The sequence below is a fragment of the Sorex fumeus genome, unplaced genomic scaffold (assembly GCF_029834395.1).
Source record: "Sorex fumeus unplaced genomic scaffold, SorFum_2.1 ptg000063l, whole genome shotgun sequence".
NCBI lineage: Eukaryota > Metazoa > Chordata > Mammalia > Eulipotyphla > Soricidae > Sorex > Sorex fumeus.
Window position 1 is genome coordinate 11,146,933 of NW_026606120.1, and position 20,645 is coordinate 11,167,577.

Sequence of the window (20,645 nt, forward strand, 5' to 3'; positions counted from 1 at the left end):
AAGTTCTGTCTTTAATAAATCCTTGAAGATTGTGCTTCAGCATAGTAGTAGTGAAGTCAGTATTAGAATCCCAGCTCTGTATTCTGCTATATTATGTTAATGTTATTCATGTGCCTATGCATAGTAGGTCTTCAGGAATTTGAGAATTGAGTTAATACAGAATGTGCATCTCTCTGGAGACTAGCTTCTCTCAAGGTACTAGTCATCGTTTCTTCTTTCCTCTTTGCCACATGTGGTGGTGCTCAGGATTTCTCCTGACTCTGTGCTCCTGGATCATTTCTGGTGGGCTCAGGTGACTCTGGTGTGCTTGGGTTTGAACCTGGGTCAGCAGCATGAAAGGCAGGTGCCCTCTCCTCTGTCCTATGGCTCCAGCCTGTCCTTCCTTCCTTCTTTGTGCATCCTTGTTTAGGTGCTGTGCATTGATCCAAGAAGTACCACTGAACATCTGTGTGCAGAGCAACTTCTCACTTAAATGTCAGCATTTCATATTGGATGAGAAGTTGGCAGTGTGTTAGGATTTTAAACTCTGAAATTTTAAGTTAAACTTTTTTAATTAAAAAAATTGGGGTTTTGGACCACACCTGGCAGTGCTTCTGGCTTTGTACTAAGGAATTATGATTGGCGGTGGCTTGGGGAACTGTATGGGATGCAGAGATTGAATTTGGGTCAACCTCATGTAAGACAAGGTCCCTACACACTGTACTATCTCTCCAGCCCTTAAAATATAATTAGGTTTTTAAAAAATTATGTATATATGTTGTTACTTGCACGCAGCCAACATGGCTGACCCAAGTTTGATTCCTCCGCCCCTCTTGGAGAGCCCGGCAAGCTACCGAGAGTATCTCGCCCGCACGGCAGAGCCTGGCAAGCTCCCTGTGACGTATTCGATATGCCAGACACAGTAAACAACAAAGTCTCCAATGGAGACGTTACTGGGCCCGCTCGAGCAAATCGATGATCAACGGGAGGGCCTTTATTATATATGTACATATTTATATGTATACAAATAAATGTACACAGTGCTGTATAAATGATCAAAAATTAGGAGCCAGAGATAAAAGTATTGTGGGTAGGGTGCTTGCTTTGCATGTGATTGATCCAGGTTTGATCCCTGGCATTGCATAAGATTCCCTGAGCACCACCAAGAGTGCAGAGCCAGAAGTAAGCCCAGAGCTCTGCCAGATATGGCCCATAAACCAAATAAACAAAAACCGAAACGTAAAACCATGGCAGGGGCTGGAGTGATAGTAGAGTGGTCCCTTGTACACAGCCTACCCAGGTTTGATCCTTGGCATCCCATATGGTTTTCTGAGCACTGCCAGGAGTGATTTCTGAGTGCAGCTCCAGGAGGAGCCCTGAACATTTCTGGGTGTGGCCTCCAAGCAAATGAAATTAAAACCATGACACACCACTTCAATAGTGTTTGGTTTCTACTTTGCTTAAAGGAGAACGAAATCAGCATATGTTGTGATCACGTGGGGGCTAAATGCAGTTGTGTGTTGGAATGACTAGAGACCAGGGGAGGAGAATGATCACTTAAGGAGTTTGTCATTTCCAGTTACCTTAGGTTGAGAAGAAAACAAAAGACCATAAATCGGGTGGAACAAGGAGTATGTAACCAGCCTGATTTGCTGCTTTAGTAGAAACTGTCTAACTAGGTTTTCTTGTTGAACTGGGCATTGTTGATATATTGCTAATCTAACAACTAGATGCTTACTTTGTTCTTTCAAGTGGAGTGGGTTAGAAATGAACCAGAAACCAGTTTCAGTAAATCAGGCTTAGAAAAAAAAAAGACTTTGAAGTTTTAAAATCTTAGAAATTAAAAAAAAAAATATTTCTTTCCTTGAGGCTGGAGAGATAGCACAGCGGGTAGGGCGTTTGCCTTGCATGCGGCCGGCTGACCCAGGGTTTAATTCCCAGCATCCCATGTGGTCCCCTGAGCACCGCCAGGAGTAACTCCTGAGTGCAGAGCCAGGAGTAAGCCCTGTGCATTGCCGGGTGTGACCCAAAAAGCAAAAAAAAAAAAAATTTTTTTTTCTTTCCTTTTGTATATAGAAACTAGTATAAACCAAATACTATTACATTGGTAAGTGCCTATTTTGTCTTCCTTCAGAATTCTGATTTATAAATGGTTATAAATTGATACCAGATATTCATAATATAGCCTCTGCTTTGTGACTAATTGTGTAAACCACTGTAGTGGGATGTGTGAATGAGAATAATTATGTTGTTCAACAGGAAGTACCTAATTCTTATTCTCAGTTTAGAGATGACCTTTAATAATGGAAGGTCATAACTAATGAGACAATAAAACTGGCACTTTCAATATAATTGCGGAAAGCACTTTGTGTATAATATTTGTTGTTGATGCTTGAATATTGTATTTGTCTTAGAGTGTTGTCTCAGCTTTTCTTGTAGTTGGATTAGCGTTCACATATAGGGTGTGTGTGTGTGTGTGAGCGCGCGTGCGTGTGTGGTGTTTATAAATTTACATATCTGGAAAAGAGATTCAGTGAAAGGTCATCTTACTGAGTGGTGGGTGCTTCCTCTTTCCCCTTTCCTCTGCCCAGAGAGCACTAGAAGGCAACCTTATCTTGCCAAAGCAGGAGATTGCAGAATTCCTTTCTGTTAGAGATGATCCAAAGAAGGAAATAAAGAATGCTCAAAATAACCAGTTTCTGCCTTGTCATTTTAAAAATGAATTCATCCTGGTCTTCACAGTCACGCAGATCTTCTAATCATCTGTTTCATGTGTCACACATATATAAATGTACCGCTTCTCACTTGAGGAAAACATGAAGTATGGAAGGCAGAGACTGATGCAAATAGCAAAAAACAAAAATTTAAAAACGAACGAGCACAGAGATTACAGATACTGCGGGCAGGGATCAGAAGAAGAAAGTAGTTTCACTCTATTTATATGTCATATAAATATTCTTTCCATGGAAGAAATAAGATTTTAGTCATGAAAAATGAGAATAAGATGAAGGGGATAGATAAAAGATAAGAAAATATGCATATTTCATAGAAATAATTTTTTAAAAATAGTACAAGAGTTAAGAGGATAAAGATGACAAAATTTCCAAGAAAAATATAAACGTAAGTGAAAAATGCAGAAGAAAAAGGGGAATAAGATAGAAGGGTCAGTATCTGAATAATAGGTATATAAAAATTAGAAAATATCTGGAAATTAGAACTTTATAGCTTTACAGATTTGAAGAGATACATTTCTAAAGACTGAAGCAGTGATTACTTCGTACAATCAAACCAACCACCCTGCCCAACACTGTAAATTTTTGGAAAACATAAGGAGAAACGTCTCTAAGCTTTCTGAGGGGGATATCCAGGTTACTATAAAAGAATTAGATATAAAGGGATTTAAAAAATGTACTTGCCACTCCCACTTTTCAGGAGCTGCTGAAGGCAATCACTGTCACTGCCCTCCCGTTGTTCATCAATTTTGCTCAAGCGGGCCCAGTAATGTCTCCATCGTGAGACTTGTTACTGTGTTTGGCATATCGAATACGTCACGGGTAGCTTGCCAGGCTTTGCCGTGCAGGCAAGATACTCTCGGTAGCTTGCCGGGCTCTCCGAGAGGGGCGAAGGAATTGAACCTGACTCGGCTGGGCCAGCTGCGCACAAGGCAAACGTCCTACCGCTGTGCTATTGATCCAGCCCAGCTGAAGGCAATATCCTACTGAAAACAAAACCAAGAATGGGAGGGGTTCAGTGCTTGTGGCTCATGGCAAAATACTTGACTTGCATACTTGAGGTCCTGAGTTCAATTTTTGGCACCTTCCCCCAAAATAAGGAGGGGGAGAGAGATCTCTGTATTATCTCTTCACCCTCCCCATTCCTGAAAAATGAGATTTTTAAGGGAGAAGCAGATTTACTTGATATATTTGAATATAATGAGTAACAGTTTCTGGCAGATTTTGCAGATGAAAAACAAAACGTGCAAATATGGTGTAATTACTAACTATAAGCAAAGTTGAACAAAAAGAGAAATGTACTTTGGACTCAGCTGTCTATACTCACAGCCAGAGTAATAGTACAAATGCAAATTGATTCAATCAGAAATCATCATAGGTAAAAGGGGGGGGGGGAGATGTAACAAGTAAACTATTTCCTAAAAGGAAGAAAAATTTCTTTTAATTTTAAATTTTTTTAATTTTTTTTTGTCTGTGTCAAAATGCTCTCTGCTTACTCCTGGCTCTTCATGAAGGAATTACTCCTGGCAGTGCTCAGGGGACCATATGATGCTGGGGATTGAACCCAGGTTGACTGCATCCAAGGCAAACCCATTATCCGCTGTACTATCATTCCAGCCCCAGGAAGAAATTTTAATATAATGTGTGGGTTTACTGTATAGAATACAATAAAAAAACAAACAACAAAAAACCCAGACCTGAGAAATAGCTCAAAAGAGGGGTCAGAGAAATGATAGTACAGGAGGTAAAGCTTTTCCTACCTTGCATGTGGTCAACCCTGGCACCATTCTGGTCTCCCAAGCAACTCCAGCAATGAACCCTGAGCACAGGGCCAGGAGTAAGCCCTGACAAAAACATTTATGGGTCCTGGAGTGATGGTATAGGGGACAAGTTGCTTGCGTTGCATGCGGAGTTGAGCCCTGGTTCAGTCCAGACACCACAAGCGGTTTCCCGAGCACCACCAGGAGTGATTCCTGAGCACAGAGCTAGAGTAAGCCCTCAGCACAGTGTAGTCCACCTCAAACTCCTCTCAAGGGGGGTGGGGGCGAGAATTGAATTTGGGACTGGGGTTTTAGTCCACATGGTAAAGAACATACCTGATGTTTAAGGCTGAGTTGAAACCTGGCGCTGGATTGTCCACCTTCCAAAAGCAGATTTGAAAGTTATTTCCTCCAAGGTGTGATAACTTGAGGTGAAGTCAAAGGCAGTTGGCTTTTCTTGTATAACTAGTTGATTTAAAACTCTTCATGCTGTGGGGCTGGAGCAATAGTACCGCAGGTAGAGCACTTACCTTGCATACAAGTGACCCGGCTTCAGTCCCTGGCATCCTATATGATCTCCCAAGCACCTCCAGAAGTAATTTCTGCATGCAGAACCAGGAGTGAACCCTGAACATAGCCAGGTATGGCCCCACAAAACAAAACAACTTTTTTCATGTCTAAGATGGAAATTTGCTCGAGCGGGCCCAGTAACGTCTCCATTGGAGACTTTGTTGTTACTGTGTTTGGCATATCGGCTCTGCCGTGCGGGCGAGATACTCTCGGTAGCTTGCCGGGCTCTCCGAGAGGGGCGGAGGAATGGCTTTGTGGGAAAGTGACTGCCTTTGCATTTGTGAGGCCTTGGGTTTGATCCCTGGCCTTGAAAAACCCAAATCCCCAAACTGCAATGTGTAGATTCCCCAGTAATCCTAGAATTTCACTAATCCTAGGATTCCTGTAGTCATTTGGGAATATAAAGTCAGAGGAATGCTATCCAAGGAGGTAATAGTTTGATTAGGGGTGTTTGATGTTATTCTTAGTTACAAATACTCATTCTTCATTAATAAATGAAGATTTTCATTTGTTTTGGGGCTACACCTAGCGGTACTCAGGCGTACTTCTGGGTCTGCTCTCAGGAATTACTCCAGGTGGTGCTTGGGGGACCATATGGGATACTGGGGATTGAACCCAGGTCTGCCTCGTGAAATGCCAACATTCTACCCTCTTACTGTTTCTCTGCTCCTTTAATGAGAATTTAAAAACCCAGGGCAGATTTCAGCTTCTTAGGTGCATTTAGTTCTCTCTAAATGTGTTGTCAGTATTCTATATTGCACAGTGACTGCTTCAAACTTGCTGTTCTAATGCTCTTTGGCTCCAGTGATACTTCATATGTTTCCCACCAATAATTATTGACATTTTTTTTAAAGAATTTGAACTGGTGCGTGCTTATTATCATTCTTAGAATATGCTGCAGTTGCTCCAGTAATAGCATCAGATAGCTCTTGTGTTTCACTATGCCTGATTAGAAAGTGCAGTGGTTGATTTTACTCCAGCTGCGTTCTTTTTTTTCTTAACCACTAATTCATTTGGGTGAGTAGGGGAGCACACCCAGCAATGTTCTGGGTACCATATGATGCTGGGACCAAACCAAAATCAACTGTGTATAAGGCAAGTGCCTTAAACCCTGTGGCTTCAGCCACTACATTTTTATTTTACTTACTTTTGGTTTGGGGGAGTCACACCTGACAGTGCTCAGGGCTTTCTCCTCTTTCTCAGGGATCAGTCTTGGCAGGCTCAGGGGACTGTATGGGGTGACAGAGATTGAATTTGAATTGGCCACTAACAAGGCCCTGCCCTCTATACTATCATTCTAATCCTTGAGTTATAATTAATTTCTTTACCTAAAAAAAGAAACATAGAATTTGGGGTAAAATTTATTTTTAAGGTCTGCATTGTAACTTTGCATGCTTGTTACAGAAGATAGACTGTAGGACTTAATTTGGATTTATGTTGTAGTTGTATCTATAATTTATTACTAGATTCAGCCATCCCTATCGTCTTTGCTGCTTTTTGGCAGGGAAGGGCTGCCGAGAGTGGGGGGTTGCAATCCAGGGCCTCATTACTACCTGTGAAACATTCTGCCTCCACCTTCTGGTGTAACTTTCTTATTTTCATTAATTTATGAATTAATTCATCCATTAATTTCAGAAGCATTTAAGGCGTTTCCACAATGAAAACTTTTAGATACTGGCTTTCTTCCCCCGTCTGATCATAGAACTACTTGTGTAAACAGAAAATTAAATATAGCATAACACTATAAGGATAGAGGATTTGGTTAGTAAAAAGCTGGGAGGAGAAAGACAGGTTCTTCCTGACCTAATGAGCAAATGCTGAATTTAAAAGAAAATTTTAAAAAATATATTTTAGACCAAAGAAGTAGAAGAAGGGTTTATATCTTGGATTAGCCATTGCTGTTGCGTATTCAGTGTTCTATACACCTTTTCAATATTTTATTTGTGATTATTTTGAAACCTGAAAAGAGCTTCTAGATACTGGGATGGGTCATGATGGATGCACTGGCAAATCAGGAAAGTTGCTTATCTTTTGTGTTATTGATATTTGGTATAAATAAGAGGGTTTTGATCCCGAGCACCACCAGGAATGATTCCTGAGAGCAGAGCCATAAGTCACCTCTGATTTTGGTGGGTATGGCCCCAAAAACAAACTAAAAAAGATAGCTGGAGAAGAGAAAGCAGATTGTAGGTGGACTTGCATTTTTCCTTGCTAAAACTTCCTCCCAGAGGTGGTTAAAGCCAGGATTCTGCTGTTGATAGCTCTGTGGTCCTGGCTGAGCCATTTTTTCTCTGGATTTCATTTTCCTCTTAAAAAGCGAGAGGCATCGTAAAGATGAACAGAAACAGTGAGCAAATAAATCTGGACACACAAGGTTAAACAAAGCTTCATTCCTTTACTTCAGCCTTAACGTGCCATGTGTATTGAATTCCTGGAATTTTTTTGGTTTTGTTTTGGGATCACAATTGGTGGTATCCAGGGGCTACTTCTAGCTCTGTGCTTTGGGGACCATAAGGTCTAGGGATCAAATCCAAGCCCCCTGTATGCAAACCTTCCATTTCAGCCCTTTGAACTATCCCCTTACCCTCACCCCTCTCCCCTTCCTGGATTTTTAAGTGTATTCTTGCAAACTGAAAACAATAATGTGTTTGCAATTCCGTCTCTTTCCCTAATGGCTTAGAGGTGAGGGGAGGTGTAGATGTTAGAATCATACCATCTGGATTGGGGGTCTAACTTGCTGCTTAGAATTTGATATCTCTGGGTTAGGTAAATCATTCAACCTTCCTCAACTTTTTTCTTCATATATAAACGCAGAAAGAATAACACTATGGAGTTGTGAGTGTACTTAAGAAAATATCAGGGGGCTGGAGCAACAGCACAGTGGGTAGGGCGTTTGCCTTGTACTCAGCCAACTTGGGTTCGATTCCCAGCATCCTATATGGTCCCCCAAGCACTGCCAGGGGTAATTCCTGAGTGCAGAGCCAGGAGTAACCCCTGTGCATTGCCAGGTGTGACCTAAAAAGCAAAAAAAAAAAAAAAAAAAAAATCAAATCTTTTGGTGATATATAAGATGCTTTTCAAAAAGGTGGGTATATGTGGGCGTATTCAGTCTGCCCACACATTAGAGTTAGTGGAGATTCTAATGCTTAAAATTGTTTTATATGTGTGTAATTTATGTGTGTGTGTATGTATGTATCCTGCTTACATGTGGTATTCGATGTGCGCGATCTGTATGCCTCTCATATACTTACATAATCTCTTTCCCCAAATAAAACCAAACTCAGGTGAGCTCATTTTGTTTTGCCAACCAGGAGGCACTTAGCACTCTTCCTGCAACTTAGTAAAAACTTGATAAACACCTGATAGTTTCTTCAGAACAGTGGAGTGAGGTGAGGTTTGGTTCTGCTTGGAGTGTCGTTCATCATTTTAATAGCCTTGAGTAGAAATTGGAGAATTTATGAATATTAATATCAAATCATTTAGTTACACATATGTTAAATGATAGAGTTTAAGTTTGAAAGAAGTTGGATTGACTAGTCAGACCATTAGGAAAAAGGGCTTTGGTAAAGTTGTATTTATTCCGGTGAAATATGTCAAAAAACTAATAGAGTTTTGTTTTGTTTTGTCTCTAAGCAAATGGTTATGAGCCTTAGAGTTTCTGAACTCCAAGTACTGTTGGGCTACGCCGGGAGAAACAAGCACGGACGCAAACACGAACTTCTCACAAAAGCCCTGCATTTGCTAAAGGCTGGCTGTAGTCCTGCTGTGCAAATGAAGATTAAAGAACTCTATAGGCGGCGGTTCCCCCAGAAAATCATGACACCTGCGGACTTGTCTATCCCCAACGTCCATACAAGTCCCATGCCAGCAACTTTGTCTCCATCTACCATTCCACAACTCACTTATGATGGTCACCCTGCGTCGTCGCCGTTACTTCCTGTTTCTCTTCTGGGACCTAAACATGAACTGGAACTTCCACATCTTACATCAGCGCTTCACCCAGTCCATCCGGATATAAAACTTCAAAAATTACCATTTTATGATTTACTGGATGAACTGATAAAACCCACCAGTCTAGGTAAGATTATCCTATAATGGATCTATGGCTACTTTGGAAGGGAAAATATTCCTTTAAATTTAGTAATTTGATTCAATTATTTATAATAAATTTCTGTTTGCTAGTAGCATTCCAGATGACAATAAGGATCATTTCATTTCAGTTGATATCCAATAAGGAAAAACTATCCTTAGACAAAGAAAAGAAGTAGAGTCAAGTTTCCAGTGATGGTTGCTAGTAGGAAATACTGAAAAGTTTCCAAGAATATAAATGCTTTAAGATGTAGTATTTTAGATCTTGATTCTTGATTAATATTTTGTAAGAACCCCCCTCCGATTAAGAAATTAAAACCAAGTAAATTACCACTTGCTTTTGAATTCAGTGATTTGTTTTCTGTAGGTGATGACTACCTTACTTTTTTTTTTTGACTTTTGGGGTCACACCCGGTGCACAGGGATTTCTTCTGGTTCTGCACTCAGGAATCAGCCCTGGTGGTGCTCAGGGGACCATATGGGATGCTAGGAATCAAACCTGGGTCGACCAGGTGCAAGGCAACCGCTCTCCCCACTGTGCTATTGCTCCAGCCCCAATTTTTAAATTGGATAAATAGTTTTAGATATTGGAAACTTTGAGTTTTGGCGTATAATACAGTCAGCTGCCCTTTTTGTTTGATTTTTGGCTACTCCTTACTTGAGCTTCCTGGTTGCTTCTGACAGTGTTTGGGAAGACCACGCAGTGTCCTGGGAGTCAAACCTAAGGGCTCCTGCAAGCAAAGCATGCACGCACTGCAGCCCTTTGAGCTGTCTCTCATGCCCTCGACTGACTTTTTAGATGGCGGGTGGCTATACTGCATCGTGCTTGGGTTTACTCCTGGCGCTGTGCTCAGGATCACTTGGGCTTGGGGAAGCCAGATGGGTTTCCAGGAATCACTCCTGGGTCTGTGACATGCAAGGCAAGTATCTCCCCACTATCCTATATAGTTCCAGCCCTTCAGCTGACTTTTGAAGTGCTTCTGTCCCCTCTGCAGGTGCACACATGGTCATGGGAATAGGAAATATACTGGGAACTTTTTTGGCCATTTCCCCCATCATTTGATTAGTTTTTAGCTTATTGATAGAAATCAGTTTATCAGTTTGTACTTTGAATCACTGTTACCATATTTTACTCAGAGTAGAATAAGCTGACCTTACTGTGATTTTCTGATGGCAGCTTTGATAATAATATTTTAAAAATTAAAACTTCCTCATGTTGGTTTGTTGTTATAAATTATTGGTTGATAACTATGGCTGGCAAGGCAAATTCAACCGATGACCTATTATTATGTGGATCTGAGTAAGAATTTTTTTTTTTTTTATATTCTTACAGCGTTAAGGAAAATGAAAGAGACAGAAGATATACAACAGAGACCATATATATGTCTTCAAAATCTAAAGTGTTTACTCTTTGGCCCTTAGAGAAAAGCTTGCTGATGCATTGCAAATCATGCACTTATGTTTATGGGATTATAGAGTGAATATTGAGAACATTCATAGTTATATTTTAATTTCTTTTAATTGGAGCTGGCCCTACCCTGTGGTACTCCGGAGTCCTTGCAGTATCAGGGACTGGACTTTGGGCTTCACACATGCCACAGGTGTGCTGTCGCTCAAACCAAATCTCTATCAGTATTTTTCCATCTGCAAAAGGCATGTTTTAAAATAAACTTATCAGAATTTATTTGAGTAAAATTTGGAGAATACAGATTTTTTTCAGACATTATGTGTTTTATATTACATTTTAGTTTTTAATATAAAACAGCTCTAACAAGAAAACTTAGTCTATAAAGCTTATACATGCTTATTATGAATATAAGTTCCAGTTCTTTCCTCATTAGTAATTTAGTATGTATCCCTGCATAAGCAAATTCTGTTTCTTGTTTTTCAAGCAATTATACATACTATAGTACTCAGAGATTTGCCCTTTTTTTTCTTATTATGTATTATAGTCATCTTTTTGTCTGAGAGGCATATATATGTGTATATCTAAACTGACCAAATCCATCAATCTAGGTAAGATCATTCTCTGATTATTTGGTCCCTTTGTGGGATTTATGTAAATTCATTTTAAAAGGCCATAAATACATATACACAGTTGTGTGCATATATCTGTGTGTATAAGAAATGTGCCAGCTCATTTCATATTTAATACTGTATACCATTTTGTGATTTAGATAAGTTTTTTATTAAAAGACAAGGCTTTCTAGTTTTTCACTGTTAATATCATGCTGTAATAAAAATCACCTGAAATTTAAGAGGAAAAAACTGTTGGTGGCTTTTATTGATCCTCTAAATTTAAATGAAATTCATATAAATTTCACATGAAATACATTGTATATATCGATTTGCTCAAGCGGGCCCAGTAACATTGTGAGACTTGTTACTGTGTTTGGCATATCGAATACGTCACGGGGAGCTTGCCAGGCTCTGCCGTGCGGGCGAGATACTCTCGGTAGCTTGCCGGGCTCTCCGAGAGGGGTGGAGGGATCGAACTCGGGTCGGCCATGTTGGCTGCGTGCAAGGCAAATGCCCTACCGGCTATGCTATTGCTCCAGCCTACATTGTATATATATAAAAGTATATTTCGATATATTTATAAGAATAAATGTTGACATGTATTTTAATTTTGCTATGGAGGGCAAGGAAGGCAAACTGAACGTGAATCTTGGTTATATTGAACTGTATTTTTAGTTGGATTTATAAGAATTTTTAATTAATTTAACCAAGGTTCCTTGCTAAAGGCTGGCTGTACACCTTTTAAATACACACATAAATTACCCATAAATTAAAACAGTTTTAAGCATTAGAATCTCCACTGGCTGTACACCTTTTAACATACAGTTGACCTCCCTCTAAAAAAATACTAGAAGCTGATTGCTCTTACGAGACTGTTGTTCAAGCTGCAGTTTTTGATATCTTGCTGTATACGTCTCCCTCATGGCCGTTTTTTAAAGAATAGACAATATAGTTAAAGTAATTTTTCTATACTCTTCATCTAAAAGCTTACAGAATGCTTCAGCATGTTTTTCTAATTAACATGATCTTTCATGGAAGTATCATATAAATTTCAGATGTGCGTCATTGAAAATCAACACGTATGTACTACATTAGATTTATCACTAGGGCTGAAGAGAGAGCTCAATGGGCTGAAAAGCCTGTTTTGTATACAGGAAGCCTATGATCAGTCCCTGGCACCCTGTGATCCCCCAGACACCACTGTGAGCAATCCTCAAGCACTGCTGATCATGGCCAGATCACACACACCTCAATAAACAAATTTATCACTAAGTCAGGTTTTTTATATGATGACTTTTTGTTTTTTTACAGGGGAGGGGTATCCCTTCCAGCTTTACTTAGGGGAACCCTTGTGATCATGTTTAAATGCAATGTCAGATATCTTTCACCCATTCTTCATAACAAATAAGTAAATCCTTGCATTTGCAAAATTGACTGGGAAATAAATTATCTTTTAAGAGATGCAGTTAGTTGGACTGTTTGCACTTTTGATCCTCATTTACAAATTCTATGTTTATAAGTCACTGCTAGCTCACATTTGTTTTGAATCTCCAAAGTCAGAACAGCACTTTCCTGGTCATTTATAAACATGTCTCATGACAAGGGTTTTTAGTCTGCCCTTTACATTTTCCACCAGTGGTTAAATCAGGTGTCTTCTTTGTTCTCAGCTTTTAAACTGTAACAAAAGTATCCTGATTATTCTCTGTTTATGCCACAGTTTGTGTGTGTGTGTGTGTGTGTGTGTGTGTGTGTGTGTGTGTGTGTGTGTGATTGCAGTGTTTAAATTGAGCCTCAGGCAGAGTGCTTGAGTTCTGTCTAGTGGCCCTAAATGCAGGCAGTTGGTTGTGCCTTATGGAGAAAATGTAGGTACTGTGGAATTAGAATGCTCTTGACAATGGGTTAATAATTTATCAATACATGTAAAGTATAAATATGTTAAATGCATATTAAATGAGTCTTTAAAGAGACACACACAATACAAGGTTAGATATTGATCAATAAATTGATAAAAATGGTAACGGTCAGAGGTTTGCAGGAGCCTAATCTTAGAAACAGTGACTCAGCAGTCACCAGATCATTACTGATGGTGACTTTAGAAGTCAACTTTACAAATAAAACTTGGCATACACTTAAGGTATAATTTGATTTGAATACTAGTAAGGTAAAGGTAAAGGTAAAGGCCCTCCTGTTGATCGTCGATTTTCTCGTGCGGGCCCAGTAACGTCTCCATTGGAGACTTTGTTGTTACTGTGTCTGGCATATCGAATACGTCACGGGGAGCTTGCCAGGCTCTGCCGTGCGGGCGAGATACTCTCGGTAGCTTGCCGGGCTCTCCGAGAGGGGCGGAGGAATCGAACTCGGGTCGGCCATGTTGGCTGCGTGTAAGGCGAACGCCCTACCCGCTGTGCTATCGCTCCAGTATTTGTGAATAAACTTATTGTGGTGTAACTTGAAAATGAATACTTGGTATAGAATTGCTCAGTGATGTGTTAATAAATTTCCAGATTTATTTGATAGTATTTTTTCATTTCATTTCATCATCCTGTTATTCGTCGATTGCCTCGAGCAGGCCCCAGTAACGTCTCTTTCATCCTAGCCCAGAAATTATATTCAAGGCTCTTTAGGAGAATGAGACCATCATTGTTACTGGTATTTGGCATATTTGGTACGCCACGGGGAGTTTGCCAGACTCTGCCCTGTGGGCAGGCTACATTTGATAGCCTGCAAGTTTGTCCAAAGTAGGAATGAGATAATAAGATGTCATAAGAAGATGTCCTGATAAGGTGTTTTTATAGTCTCTGAGTCTTGGCTTGATGGGATTACACGGCGCCAGGGGGCCAGGTGGTGGGTGTGACCCCCGCCTACTGGAATTTGGAGGATCTGGGTGGAGGATGCTCGACTCCAATTCGAGTAGGCTTGGAGATCTCGGCCCCGGAACCGCGTGGATTTGTCCCTCTGCCAGTACCTTCATGTGTGCGGAGAGTGGTCTCAGCATGGTGGTGGCTGGTCCTGGAGGTCGTCGGCTGCCGGAGCCCTGGTCGGGGTGGGGGGCGGGGAGGATAGTATAAGTTAAAATAAAAGCAAACATTAGGTTTTGCATCAAGGGATTGCACCTTAAAATAAGGTAGAAGTTCAGTTTGCTAAATTTCCTGTGGAAGCGAATGCTCAGTGAATCAAAAGGACAAAGGGAAAAGGATTGAGTAATTTGCATTTAGTATGACTAATTTTTTTCTTCAATGTTTTCGTTTTAGGGCCACATGCAGCAGTGCTCTGTGGCTACTCCTGGCTCAACCCCAGAGTCATTCCTGGTGGTGCCCCAGGGACCATGTGGCGCTGGGTCTCAAGCCTGGGCCTCCTGCATGCACTGCACCCGTGGTCTCCAGCTCTGAGCTCCCCCTGGCGATAGGATGAGTGAGATATAGACCCCTGTCTGTTCTGTTCTATAAAAATCAGTATTTTAGGAATCACCTAAGGTTTTTAACATAACGAATAAAATTTGATGAAATTCTGTTTCATCTCAGAAGTTAAGTTTTTGAAGGATTTCTTTTGCCAGTAGTTATTTGTCGGTCTCTGCTTTGTGTAGGGTACACCCTTCTTTGCCACAGTGGTCGCACTTGTGGCATAGGGAAAGGCACCCATTGTGTCAGGGATTGCACTCAGTTATGTAGAATTGCTTCCAGGATCTTATGCGTGCAAGGCAAGGGGTCTCCTTTTTGTTGTTGTTGTTTGTTTGTTTTTTTGTTTGGGAGCCACACCTGACATGCTCAGGTGTTACTTCTGCCTCTGTGCACCAAGAATTTCTCCTGGTGGGGCTCGGGGCCATATGCTAGGGATGAAGCCAGGGTCAGTTGCATGCAAGGCAAGCTCCCTCCCCACTGTATTATCCACCCCAGCCCCAGGTAAGAGGTTCTCCATCAAACTTCATCCCCAGGTCATTTGTTTTGAATCTAAGAAAACAGTGTTTTTGTTTTGGGACTACACCCAATGATTCTCAGGGCTTACACCTGGCTCTGTGCTCAGGAATTACTCCTGGCGGTGCTCAGGGAATCCTATGGGATGCTGGGGATCGAACCCAGTCAGACATGTGCCAGGCAAGTGCCCTACTCACTGTACCATCACTGTCCCTGGTAAACATTATTTCCTGAAAAATTAAATGGCATTTTCTTTGTAAGCATGTATTTAAAATCACTGCATGCTCTTAATGGTTTTGTTTGAACCCAAAGCTATGTCATTGAAACTACCACTTGAGGGACTGGAGCAATAGCACAGCGGGTAGGGCATTTGCCTTGCATGTGGCTGATCTGAGTTCAATTCCCAGCATCCCTTATGGTCCCCTCAGCACCGCCAGGAGTAATTCCTGAGTGCATGAGCCAGGAGTAACCCCTGTGCATCGCCGGGTGTGACCCAAAAAGCAAAAAAAAAAAAAAAAAACCAGCAACAACAAAACCACTTGTGTCCAGATTAATGTAGGTTAGTTTTTCCCCTTAGGTTTTGGCCTTAGCACTTGAATTAAACAAACAGATTTAAGAATGTTTGGATGGGGCTGGAGCGATAGCACAGCGGGTCGGGCGTTTGCCTTGCACGCGGCCGACCCGGGTTCGATCCCCGGCATCCCATATGGTCCCCCAAGCACCGCCAGGAGTAATTCCTGAGTGCAGAGCCAGGAGTGACCCCTGAGCATTGCTGGGTGTGACCCAAAAAGGCAAAAAAAAAAAAAAGAATGTTTGGATGTAAACTTAGTGTTCTTAGGGATGGTCTATGTTTCTGACCCATATGAGAGCAATGGGGCTTAGGCTCAAGGGAGAGCAAGAGCACTTGCCCTGTAGGCATGAGACCTTGTGTTCACTCCCCTGCATCCCTTCCTCACATGACTCAGTTACTCTGCTGCTTGTGATTCCTGGAGTCATGACTGAAGTGTGCGGCAACAGAAACAGAAGTGGGGGGGTGGGAGGGAAAGGAAAAGGAAGAAATACCTGCTTTTTGTTTGGTTTTATTTTGGTATTTTGGGGTCACACCTGGCGATGCACAGGGGTTACACTTGACTCTGCACTGAGGCATTCCTCCTGGTGGTGCTTGGGGGACCATATGGGAGGCCAGGGGTTAAACCCGGGTCTACCGAGTGTAAGGCAGATCCCCTCCCTGCTGTACTATTGCTCTGGCTCCAGCACCCCCATTTTGTTTGGTGCTTCAGATCCATTCTTTAGCAGAGAGTGATTGTGAGGTTCTCGTTCATTTGTTTTTTTGGTTTTTTTTTTTTTTCCTTTTTTGGGTCACACCTGGCGATGCACAAGGGTTACTCCTGCCTGGATCTGCATTCAAAAGTTACTCCTGGTGGTGTTCAGGGGACCATATGGGATGCTGGGAATCGAACCCGGGTCGGCCGCGTGCAAGGCACACGCCCTACCCGCTGTGCCCCTGTCATTCATTTTGGAGTGCCGTATCATAGGTATTCTTCCAATGTCCTTTGTTGGGAAATGAGGAAAAGGTGAGTATAAAGCAGAATGCTTGGTGGCACTAGGGGAACCTTGTGATATCTTGGGCCATTTCCCCCAATTTTTTATTTTTCCTTTTCTAAATCCCCGACTTATTTTTTTTCTGTTTTTTTAATTTATTTTTTAAATTTTTATTAGTGAAACACCATCAGGTACAGTTGTAGACTTACAGATTTTTGTGCCATTTCCCCAAATTTTAAGACTTAAGATTTTAAAGTGTTAATATTTTTGTGAAGCAAATCTTTTGAGTGCAGAATTTATTAGGGCTGGGAGAGAAAAAAACCTTCCATTTAATATTTTACAAGTACAGGTACCACTGGCATAATATTAGGGGGTCTGCCTCTGGTGGCTGGTGAACCCACTGTGGTGTGAGCAGAAAGGTCGGGACAGCCCCAGGGAGTGCCCAGCCTCAGTGCCCATCACTGGGCCAGTCAGGGTGTTTCCTAGGGTCTCTGGAGAATGTCCATTGGCTCTCTAAGATGACATCAGGCAAGAAGATCTTCACTGATTTTGCTTTTGCATCATCTTATTTGACTCTTAAAAGACAGATTAGTAGGACTTTTCATAGTGCAACTATCTGTGAGAATAATTTATATAGTTTCTTCTTAGGAAGAACTATGTAGATCACCTTTATGGTTGAAAGGGTTTTTTTGGGGGGAGAGGGGTTCATTTGTTTATTTATTTATTTTTAGAAATCTGGTTTTATCTTCCCTGTTTCTTGGGGAGGATTAAAATTGAGATAAGGATTGGAAGTAGTAGGAAAATAAACATTATGTTTTAATCAGTTTTATGCTCATTTGTTCTTACTACATATCTGTCTGTGCAGTGCCAGAGATCACCTCTTCCACTTACAAGGGATGCATGTTCTCTGCCATTGAGCTGCACCCCAGCCCTGAAGTCTTGCTTTTTGTTCTGGGGCCAAATTCAGCAGAGCTTGGGCTATTCCTGGCTCTGTTCAGGGTCATTTCTGTCAGTTTTGGGGGGACCCTGCTTGGGCTGGTGATTTAATTGGAATTGACCACTGCAAGGCAAGTGATTTACCCTTGTACTATCTCTTGAGCCCCCTCTGTAATATTTCTTACATAATTTCAGTTTAATCCTTTTTTTCCCCACTGAGAACAGTGACAGTAAATAATAAGGACTAAAAACACTGCATAGGGGCCAGAGCGATAGTATAGTGGGTAGAGCATACAGTGGATAGGGTGTTTGCCTTGCACACGGCCCACCTGTGTTCAATCCCCGACATACCTTGTGGTTCCCTCAGCACTGCCAGGAGTAATTCCTAAATGCAGAGCCAAGAGTAACCCCTGAGCATCGCTGGGTGTGACCCAAAAAAGCAAAAATAATCACAAAACCAGGAACAAGCAAAAAACCTGCATAGGCGTTTTCCTTTTTTTTTTTAAACTGGAAATGATCATACATAGAAATTGTCTCTGAGGATTATTTCCTGATGTGGGTCCTTCCAAATTGTAAGTGTCCAAATGTTTGGAAAGCATTTGTCTACTACCGTCTGAAAAATATGAAACATTCCAACTGATCATATGACGGTCTTAATTCCGTTTGTGATAAAAACAAATCTCTTGTTTATGTTTTATCTTTCTTTTTGAATTCTTGTAAGGTGGCTTCTTCGGTTTTGTTGTTTAGCATTCATTTCCATTAAGCACTGCAGAAGGCAAATGTTGGGTTTACAACAGTAGGTATGTCGGCTTTCAACTCTTTTTTATCTTAGAACGGTTGGGCAGTGAATTGTATTCCTTCTTAAGAATAGCACATAACTGTAGAAATTCACAATTATTCCAGGCTTGGGAAGACATGAATAATTAATAGAAAAGGTTTGGATTAAAAAAATTACATATAAATGTATATGTGTCTATATATTTGGATTTTACCTTGGCAGCAGATGCTTCTGCACACCTAAATAGTTAAAATGATTCATCTTGTTTTGTGCAGTGCGGGTAAGGTTTCTGCTACATCTTAATAACATTGGTTACCAGTGTTTTCTGCCAAGGGCACTTCTGGCATTGGATTAGATTTCAGTTTCCTTCTCTCCCTTTTTTATAACAGAGTTTGCCTTCCTCCACATGCCTAATAGCCAGTGCCTAGAGATCAGGTGATGCAGATTCAAGGGCATGGGCTCTGATAAGTATTGGAAAGGGCATCCAAAAAATAAAAACCTAATATCAATTCTCCCTACTTTTTAGAAACTGTGCCCATTTGCCTTCATTACAAGCTATGCCCTTCTGTACTTGAATCTGGGGAAACGGAGAGTTCTCATCTCCTGACCCCCCCCCCCCCACCCCACCCCTGCTGCATACTTCCTCCCCAAAGACATTTCTTTCCCACTTGGCAGCAATGTTTCTGACTTTAAAATAAAAACTTTAAGTTTACTTTGGTTGTTTTTTTTTGGTGGGGGGGTGCGTGGAGGGAGGCAATCCTGGAGGTGCTCAGTGGACTATCTGGTGTTCCAGGGATTGAACTAGCTTGGTTGCGTGCAAAGCAAATGCCTTACCTGTTATAATATTTCTTGGCCTCTCTACTGCTTTGATACTTGGCTGCTTTGGTGCCAACAGTGCTTACAGGTGACCCCAGTAGTTTTGAGCAGAGATTAGTCATTGGAATTCTTTGGTGCTGGTGAGGTCTGAAGTTGCATTTGTAAAAAGTGAGTCTGAAAGTTAGAATGAAATCACTTTAAAGGAGGTGAAAATAAGAACCAGATTCAGGGCCAGAGAGATAGCTTAAAAAAAGTCCTGGGTTTGCTCCCCAGCTACTGCATGGCTTTTGGAGCGCCACCAGGTGTGACCCTGGAGGCCTACCCCAGCATCGAAAGAGGTGGGCCAGGTGGTTCCTGACACCAGTGGACCCAGGCATTGGCCCAGCCAGCCTGGTTGGTTGCCTTTCCTTGAATGGCCCCCGGGTCCCTGCGCATTGCTTGGGAGGACACTTTAGTTCAAATCACTTTGTTCCGTTTATCAGTCTACATGTTCACTATAGTTCATAGAATTATTTCGAATCTATTTTCAGATATTTTTTGGAGCTATTTCTATTATTTTTTTCTGCTCTCAAATTATATTACTTTGATTTAAAAATTGATATGCAACCAGAGAGATAGCATTGGGGAGTAGGTAAGGTGCTTGCCTTGCATGTAGCCCACCCTGGTTTGATTTTGGCACAACATATGCATCCCCAAGCACTGTCCAGTATCACTTCTGAGCCCAGAGCCCCACAAGTGTGACGCCAAAGCCAAAAAAGAAAAATAAAAAATAATATAATTGTTATGTAATTTGTATATTAAAGGTTTAAATTCCTCATTAATAACAAATCGCATTTTCTGTGTCTCTTTTACCATGTAGAGTTGAAATGTAAAATTGGTTATATGTGCTACTATACAGCTTCTCTATTCCTCAAAGAGGAAATGAGAGTTAACATAAAGCTGGTAAACCCCAGACTGCAGCAGCCAAAGTTAACAACGTGCCCTTCGGGAGGCAGGCTGGGGTGGGAGGGAACTAGGGATACTGGCAGAGAAAAGTCAGACACAGGTAATGAACTGGTGCTGGAACATTGTATGCTTGAAACTCAACTATGAGTAACTTTGTAAACCACAGTGCCTTAATAAAAATAATAATTTTTAAAAAAAAATTAAACCTGGGGACGGGGCTATGGCTAGTGGTTTAGTGCTCACCTCATATACCAGAGTCCCAGATTTGATCCCTGGTAGATAGGGGGAAGAAAAGTCATTACAAAATAAGGTAAAAAGGTAAAGGCCCTCCCGTTGATCATCGATTTGCTCGAGTGGGCCCAGTAACGTCTCCATTGGAGACTTTGTTGTTACTGTGTCTGGCATATCGAATACTCTCGGTAGCTTGCCGGGCTCTCCGAGAGGGGCGGAGGAATCGAACTCGGGTCAGCCATGTTGGCTGCGTGCAAGGCAAACACCCTACCACTGTGCTATCGCTCAAGAAAATTAAAATGTTAAACATTTATGTTTCAGTACTTTTTATTTTTAT

At 41.3% G+C, this 20,645-nt stretch overlaps 1 protein-coding gene across 1 annotated transcript in view; it reads left to right on the top strand.

Moving 5' to 3' along the window:
* Positions 1-20,645, top strand: part of PIAS1 (protein inhibitor of activated STAT 1) — a 133,219-nt gene that overhangs the window by 23,816 nt on the left and 88,758 nt on the right. The window contains exon 2 of the mRNA XM_056127800.1: positions 8,675-9,119. Coding sequence (XP_055983775.1) covers positions 8,675-9,119 — 445 coding nt within the window. The remainder of the gene's footprint in view (positions 1-8,674; positions 9,120-20,645) is intronic.